General features: G+C 52.2%; 1 protein-coding gene across 1 annotated transcript in view; it reads left to right on the top strand.

Annotated features, from left to right (window-relative positions):
• Window positions 1–2476: 2476 nt before the first annotated feature.
• EFL1 (elongation factor like GTPase 1) overlaps window positions 2477–8084 on the top strand; it is a 94433-nt gene continuing 88825 nt past the window's right edge. Inside the window, exons 1-4 of the mRNA XM_040493495.1 lie at window positions 2477–2600; window positions 3871–3947; window positions 4930–5066; window positions 6992–7114. Coding sequence (XP_040349429.1) covers window positions 2535–2600; window positions 3871–3947; window positions 4930–5066; window positions 6992–7114 — 403 coding nt within the window. The 5' untranslated portion in view covers window positions 2477–2534. The remainder of the gene's footprint in view (window positions 2601–3870; window positions 3948–4929; window positions 5067–6991; window positions 7115–8084) is intronic.

Here is an 8084-nt window from a genome sequence, read left to right as displayed (position 1 = left end):
AGATCTACATTCCCTCTCCCCCCCTCCCCTCTCCACCTCTCCTCTCTCCCCTCTCCCCTCTCCCCTGTCTCCCCTCTCCCCCCCTTTCTCTCTCTCCTCCTCCACTGAAAAAATAATAAAAAATAAGTAAGCAAAGGAGATTCCATTAAAGAAAAAATCCAAAGGTTTGCTACACAAAATCGATAAATAGCATAGTTGACAGAGGATAAATACCAAAGCTTTGGCTCAGTATGCCCATCAAACGTGAGCAGAAAGAAAGTTCAGCAGTTTTGATGAACAACGCAGAATTTATAACAAATGTATCGTGGCATAAGGATCCTTTTTATGTGGATAATGGACAGTTTTCAGTAGTTGAAGAGGTACATTCTCTGTCAGTGATCACAACAACAGAGTGCATGAGACAAAAACAGAAGTAGAAGTAGAAATGTGTATGGCTTCGGGAAGATTTTATATCACAGACTGTTAACAGGTCCAGAGAAACATAAACCATGTGAATCGTATAATAACTAAAGTCAGAATTTAAGTGTCCCTGAAGAATATACAAAAATCGGTCCTGTATCAGGCAAGAGAAAAAAAAAAAAAAAAAAAAAAAACCGCAGTTTTGAAAATACTGAAAGTTCACCGTGTTAGTCACACGGTCATTACCTTCAGTTTTAACCATGTAAGAATAGACCCAGGTTGCCAGTATGGTGATCACAGGGCGCGCTTTATCCATTGAGGCCCTGGCAGGCATCACCATCACCGTAAAGGTTAGGGCTCTCGGGTGGAGTCGGGTTGGAGACTGTGCTGGGACCTCAGCGGTCTCCCTCCTGGGGGTTCCGGAACGGGGCTGCATGTCTGCGTGGAGGTTTGCACCATATCCGGCAGGGTCAGGTGTTGATGAGCAGAAAGCCACAGGGAGGTAGGGTCTGCCGACCTGTGTCTGGAAGGGGGGTTCTGTGCCTTGCTCTAAGCGTGCTTAACCACAGGAAGCCGGGGAGGGGGTCCCTGGAGCGGGCAGCAGGACAGAGTCTGTTTCTGTTTGGAGGCTTGGGAACTGCGTGCGTTCGGCCCCTGGCCTCATATGTGGAGTAGCCCCTACTACTGCGAGAGAGACCGCTGCCGCTCCTTCCAGCCTTCCACGGCGGGAAAGCTGTCGGTCTGTGCCGTGAGGCACGAATTTATGGAGAGGAGGGTTCCCTCCTTCAAAAACAAAAAAAATGGTAATAGTGTGGCAATGATAATACGGAGCGTGTGTCTACAGCGTAGGCAGTTTATAGATAAATGTAAATAAAATGACAATAGAAACTAAAGTTTTGGAAAAATTTTTAAAAACTTCAGCCGAACAAATAGCTGTTGGATCAAGCGGGCAGTGAAGTTTCTAATCGCCAATTGCTTTGAGGTCGTGGCCCGTCGAGGCCAACTCCGGAGCACCAGCGGCCTGTGACCGTAGAGCTTGAAGTTTAATTCCCAGTTGGGTATTTCCTCTCCCTTCGCCCCCAGGGAGGGGGGACACTGGGTGTTTATCTTCGGATTCTGTAGCACGTGCTTTTGCTTCTAAGCTGCAGCCTGACCCTCGTCACACTGCCGGCTCCGACCGTCATTAGTGACTTCCTCCCCTCTGTCCACCTCCTGCTCGTCCCAGGCCTCCGCTGTCGCCGGAGAGTGTCAGCTATAACAGGACAAGGTTGCGGTTAACCCCCGGTTCTGGCATGACCGCGGCTGCTGGCGGATGCGGAAAGATTTGTCCGGGGTGTGTTGCCTTCGGACTCCTTGTGCGGCGGGAGAACGGCAGGCATCTTCCAAGATGCTGGTACTTTGAGAGCTGGACTCACAGCTCATGCTCAGTAGGCTGCTCCCCGCGGAGAAGAGATTTTTTTCCCTAGGTCTTCCGTCCGGATGGCACAGACCTTATATACGGTGCCCTTAATTGTCCGGTCATTGCTCTCATGTGGCCAGGGAGCGAAGCTGGTGCCAACTGGTTTCGCCGCGGGCCCAGGAGAGTTGAGTACTTGTGCATGTGTTTTCAACCCAGGATGCCAAAAAGCCTTTTCCGGCGGGCTCTGGCGGTTTCCCTTTGTGAGCAGCAACAGGCAACCCAGAGCAGGGAGGGGCTGAGACAGAGCTTAACGCTGGCGCTGGCGTGGCTGCAGGGGGCAGCCGGGGCCCTGTCTCCTCGGCCCCTGTGCCTCTTGCCTGCTTTCACAGGTGCGGATGTAAGACGGGGAGCGGCTGCACGCCTTCTGATTCCCGCGAACGCAGAGCGGGTGCCCGGGGGCGTGGGCAGCCGCGTCGGGTGGTACCTGCGTGGTATCTCGGTGCCGCCGCCTTTCCCGTAAAACGCGGGGGTGCCGGTACCAGCTTCTCGGACGGTGGAAACGACTGCGTCCGCGGTGCGTTTAGAGTCCGCTGAACCTGCCTCGGAAACGCTCCAGTGTCAGCTGCGCTCGGACTTGATTATTGTTATCGGTGACAAGAACACTTGATTTCCTTCCAGGATCGAGCACTTTGCCAGAATCTACAGTCAGAAAATTGGCATCAGGAAAGAAGTCCTTATGAAAACCCTGTGGGGAGATTATTATATAAACATGAAGGCCAAGAAGATTATGAAGGTCGATCAGGTGATGTGGCACGTTCTCGCCCTGTTGAGACTTGCGCGGTAACACCTTTACTGTCCTTGGTTCACGTGGGTCAGTCCACGAGGGGCTTTTTCCTGTACACCTTTGGTTAAAGCTCATGTGTCTCATTTCCAAGTGTCGTTCTTTAAATACTGGGTGTTTAAAGAGACGCGCTCTCGGAGCAAGCTGTACCCCGAGGCTCCGCTGAGGCCTCTCTCCCACCAAGCGCTGGTCACCGCGTGTGCTCACGGGGAGAGGTGGCTACTGCCCAGCCCTTCCTTCTGTAGGCAGAGGGGATGCCGAGTCACGGAGCCTCGAAGGATACTTCCTTTCGGCCGGGTTGTTGTTTTAATGTAAAATTCAGGATTTTATAAATTCATTCTCACGGAAGAGCACGTATATTCCTTTTAGAAAATGCTTGTGAATATAAAGCCACAAGAAAAAGAAAAAAACAGAAGCCAACACTGCTAATGGTGTGGTTTTAATTTTGTGCGTTCTCATAGGATAGAGACATACATCCCTCAGTTGATTCTGTTATTTCCATAACGGAGCTGGTGGTTTGCTTCACATCATACTGTGAACATCTCCCCTTGCCATTAAAAGCTTTTCATAAACGGTATATTTTAAAAAGGAGCCAGCGTGGCGAGGTGGGTCGAGAGTCCGAGTCTGTGGCTGAGTCTCGGCCCTGTGGCCTCTGTCTCTGTTCTTTCCTCTGTGAAATGGGGACAGTAGTTCTTACCTCCTCGAGCAAGGGGGCGTCCGTTTATGTTCCGTCTCCCGTGTGTGTGAGGGCATCCTTCTGCTGGTGCTCTTGCCATTATTTTGCATAGACCTTTTTGGTAAGAGAAACGATAGGGCTTTTTGTTTTTCTGTTACCCTCTTCCTTGAAGTTTAGCGTTTTCCATGTTTAAGAACATTGTTCGGAAGAAGTTCGTGGAAGGACCTGCACACGCGGAGTGAATTTTCAGCTGCCGGTGTGGGCATCGTGTGCCCCCTGATGGCAGTGGGGGGAGGCGGCGGTCCCAGCGACTTGACCCCCAGCCGGTCTCGTCGTTTGTCGAGTCTCTGGTTCCCAGAGGAAGAGAACAGTGGTTGTTACTGACTGCAGATTATTGGCTGTTTAGTGCATATTTATAACTGCTTTCTGCCACTTTACTGCTAAGTAAACATCTTCTGGTAGAAACGAGACACGTTAATACAACACGTCGAGAATGAGTATGTAGGCTGCCTGTTGAATATTGGGAAACTTAAGTACGTGTGTTCTTTTTTACAGGCGAAAGGAAAGAAACCTTTATTTGTACAGTTGATCCTGGAGAATGTATGGAGTTTGTATGATGCGGTCTTGAAAAGGTAAGACTGCTGTAGTGCTGGGTCTTTGGGCGCTGTGATTTGCCTCCCTTCCAGCGTGATGGGTGTCGCTTCACAGAGCTGGGCTGGACGGAGCAAGGGAATGGACCCTTCACAGATGGGCTGGTCCTGGGGTCCAAGGTAGAAGGGCATGTGGTGCAGGTAAAGGTCGTGGAAGGGACTGAGGAGCAGTCTGTGCTTCTGGAGGGCTGAGACGTGGATATAGACGAGATGGGTGGAGGGAAACACTGGACCTTTGTTTGTATAAACCCAGTTTGAGATGAAATCGTATTTGTAGTGGAAAGGGTATTTGACATCTAGGATCATTCACAGGGAACTTGGGAACCGACTTGCCTGATACAAGTAGAAAGAAGGTTTGCTTTGTAAATTGTCATTCAGAGTTATCTGGAGTTGGAACTGTGACTTCCAGCACTCGTACATAAAACTGCCTCTCCAATCACCATAGCTCGCTAAGGGGATTGGGCTCGTGCTCCAAGGGGCTCTGAAGAAGGGGTCATTGGAAGGAATGGAGTAGAGATTGAGCCGTCCTCCACTGTGGCTGGAGCCCCTTCCGGGTGTGTCTAGTTTCTTGTAGGAGGAGTACGTGGGGAGGAAGCGTGTCTAGTTCTTTTTTTTATTTAAAAAAAAAAAAAATTTTTTTAATGTTTATTTTTGAGAGAGACCGAGCACGAGCCAGGGAGGAGCAGAGAGAGAGGGAGACACAGAATCCAAAACAGGCTCCAGGCTCCAGGCTCCAAGCTGTCCGCACAGAGCCTGATGCGGGGCTCGAACTCACAAACTGTGAGATCGTGACCTGAGCCGAAGTCGGACGCTCAACCAACCGAGCCAGCCAGGCGCCCCGGAAGTGTGCCTAGTTCTTGTGGAAGGAGTGTGTCTGGAGGAAGTGTGTCAGAATGTGGCATTCGTGTTCCTCTCTGCCCCTTGGTGTCTCTCTGTGACCTCCCTGTTTGTATGTTTCCTACAGGGACAAAGAAAAAATTGATAGGATCGTGACTTCTTTAGGATTGAAGATTGGAGCCCGGGAGGCACGACATTCTGATCCTAAAGTTCAGATCAATGCCATTTGCAGCCAGTGGCTGCCCATTTCCCATGCTGTGCTTGGTATCCTTTGTCCTGATGGTTTTTAATGAAGTGATAGTTTTGACAAAACAGGAAAAACATGTGACTGGCAAACAGGAAATCCTTTGGAAGTAACACATTTCAATCCAGAGTAAGTCTTCTGTGGGGCGCCTGGGTGGCTCAGTCGGTTGAGCGTCCAACTTCGGCTCGGGTCATGATCTCGCGGTTTGTGAGTTTGAGCCCCGCGTCGGGCTCTGTGCTGACAGCTCAGAGCCTGGAGCCTGCTTTGGAGTGTGTGTGTGTGTGTGTGTGTGTGTGTGTGTGTGTATGTGTGTCTCTGCCCCTCCCCCACTCACGCTCTCTCTCTCTCTCTCTCTCTCTCTCTCTCTCTTCCCCTCCCCCACTCACGCTCTCTCTCTCCTTTGGAAATAAACATTAAAAAAAATCAAAGTAAGTCTTCTGTGGTTATTTCGTATTCCACCACGAAACTGTATTTAATGCTTTTAAAAATGAATATTCTGATGCTAATTTTTATTCTTACTAATACCAATTCAAATGAATGTTCTTTCAGGAAGATGTGTCTTTTTGTTTAGTAGACTGTGACAACAAAAAATTTTATTTTACTAACATTTATGTGTAACTAGATAGTTTAGATGTGTATGTCAGATCAGTGTTTCATTTTAGTGCCATATTTTCTTAGCATATTGGTATTTCTTGTTATATTACTGATTCGAGGAAGACTTGATTTGAGATACATTAGAGTAATTAAAACAATTTTTTTCAACATTTATTTATTTTTGGGGACAGAGAGAGACAGAGCATGAACGGGGGAGGGGCAGAGAGAGAGGGAGACACAGAATCGGAAACAGGCTCCAGGCTCTGAGCCATCAGCCCAGAGCCCGACGCGGGGCTTGAACTCACGGACCGCGAGATCGTGACCTGGCTGAAGTCGGACGCTCAACCGACTGCGCCACCCAGGCGCCCCTAAAACAATTTTTTTTACATTCATTTATTTTTGAGAGAGAGAGAGACAGAGCATGAGTGGGGGAGGGGCAGAGAGAGAGGGAGACCCAGAATCTGAAAGAGGCTCCAGGCTCTGAGCTGTCAGCACAGAGCCTGACGCGGGGTTTGAACCCATGAACCGTGAGATCACGACCTGAGCCGAAGTCAGAGGCTTAAACTGACTGAGCCACCCAGGTGTCCCAACTAAAGTAATTTTATAGGTAAACTATCTTCTTTTCATTGATCTGCGTGTCCCAAGCAGCCCCCGGTGGGCTGTGGTACAGTGTCCCGGGCGTGGGCCAGCAGTGGCACCTCAGCCCGGAGCTGGGATGGACCCACACCTGCAGTGACACTGGCTCGGGGAGGGGAGTTTCTCGTGTCATAGCCGGCGGCTGATGTTGTTTCATGAAAGTTTGTAGAGACTGAAACCATGTGAAAAAATTTTAGGACAAGCTACTGAGCTCTTCTCACTTGTTCCGTGGGCTGTCAGTGTATTAGGATGTCTGTCTTCAGAGTCCTTCCTGGGACGGGGCACCTGGTGGCTCAGCCGGTTAAGCGCCCGACTCCGGCTCAGGTCATGATCTCGCAGTTCGTGGGTTTGAGCCCCGTGTCAGGCCCTGTGCTGACAGCTCAGAGCCTGGAACCTGCTTTGGATTCTGTGTCTCCTTCTCTCTCTGCCCCCCCCCCCCCCCCCCCCCCCACTGGTGCTCTGTATCTCTCTCTCTCTCAAAAATAAATATACATTAAAAAAAAATTAAAAAAAAAAATCCTCCCTGGGCTTGAGAGAGTCCACGAACTCCCTGAACTTGTGTCTGTATTTTGAGACGTGACGCGCGATGTTTGACAGCTCAGGCGTTTTGTGTGTGGCTGTCCACTGCTACCTCAGGAGTCGGCGTGTGCTGTGAGTCTGTGCCTGGGTGGAGGGCACTTGTTCACGACTATGAGTCCTTAACCTCCAACTTCAGCGATGGTGTGTCAGAAACTTCCTAGCCCCCTGGACATTACGGCCGAACGGGTGGAGAAGCTGATGTGCACGGGATCACAGACGTTTGACTCTCTTCCCCCAGAAACCCAGGCCCTGAAAGCAGGTGAGCTGAAGGTGGACTCGGCAGGGGCTTGGTTAAGCGTCCCAAGCCCAGGCTGCTCTAGACCAGTTAGCCCGGTGGCCGATTCCACGGACAGTTCCACAGAAGGCCCTGTTGCCAGTTTTCTTTTCCTGCCAAAGTCGGGGTTTTGCCACGGCCGTTTTGTCCTCGCTGGGCTGGGAGAGCGGAGGCTCTGAGACGCCTCCCTTCTGCCCCGGTCTCGTCTCCTGATCTCCTGGTGACCCTGTCTCCCGGTCCCTGGACGAGCAACGGTGTGTCCCTGAGCTGCTCTGCCGCCACCATGGCTGGGTCCCTGGGGGCCGCGGAAGGGGTTCCACGGCCGGGCCTCTCTTTGGCCCCCACAAGAGGGGACCCGCCGGTCCCAGGCTCCGTCAGGCTCCATGACAGGCAGCTGCAAGGACTCGCGGCCTCCACTCTCCCTCCGATTAGATGTGCAGCCTCCAGCCCAGAACCACTCGGCCGCTGTTCTCGGGGCCCCTCTTGAGCGTCCTCGTTAAACCCTCTGACCGCATCCGTCACGAGTGTCTGACGGCGCAGATCACTCCTCCCCCCGGGAGACACCGTCTTCTCGTGACTTCGGGCTTCCCCCTGCTTGTGCTTTTCTCCCTGTCTCCCTGGCCGCCCATCCTTCGCGTCTTTCCCGGCTCCTCGCCCTGACTTTTCCGGGGTGGGACGCCCCAAGCAAGGCTCGGCCTTCAGACCCCATGCGTTCCCTCCCTGCATCCGGTCCCCTGGCGACCTCCTCCACCTCAGGGCTGTCCGCGACAGCACACTCACCGTTGCCACCCACCTGTGCTGCTGCAGCGCCCGTCTGCCCCCCCCCCCACCCCGCTCCCGTCGCGGCTCCCCACTGCCCACCCCCTCTCCGCTCCCATCGCGGTACCCCTCGCTCCCATTGCAGCACCCCACCCCCCCCCTCCGCTTGCCTGCCCCAGGCGCGCCCCCCCCCCCC

Source organism: Herpailurus yagouaroundi, unplaced genomic scaffold (genome assembly GCF_014898765.1).
Source record: "Herpailurus yagouaroundi ecotype Mexico unplaced genomic scaffold, PumYag 185, whole genome shotgun sequence".
Classification (NCBI taxonomy): Eukaryota; Metazoa; Chordata; class Mammalia; order Carnivora; family Felidae; genus Herpailurus; species Herpailurus yagouaroundi.
This window is presented reverse-complemented; position numbering and strand designations above follow the sequence as displayed.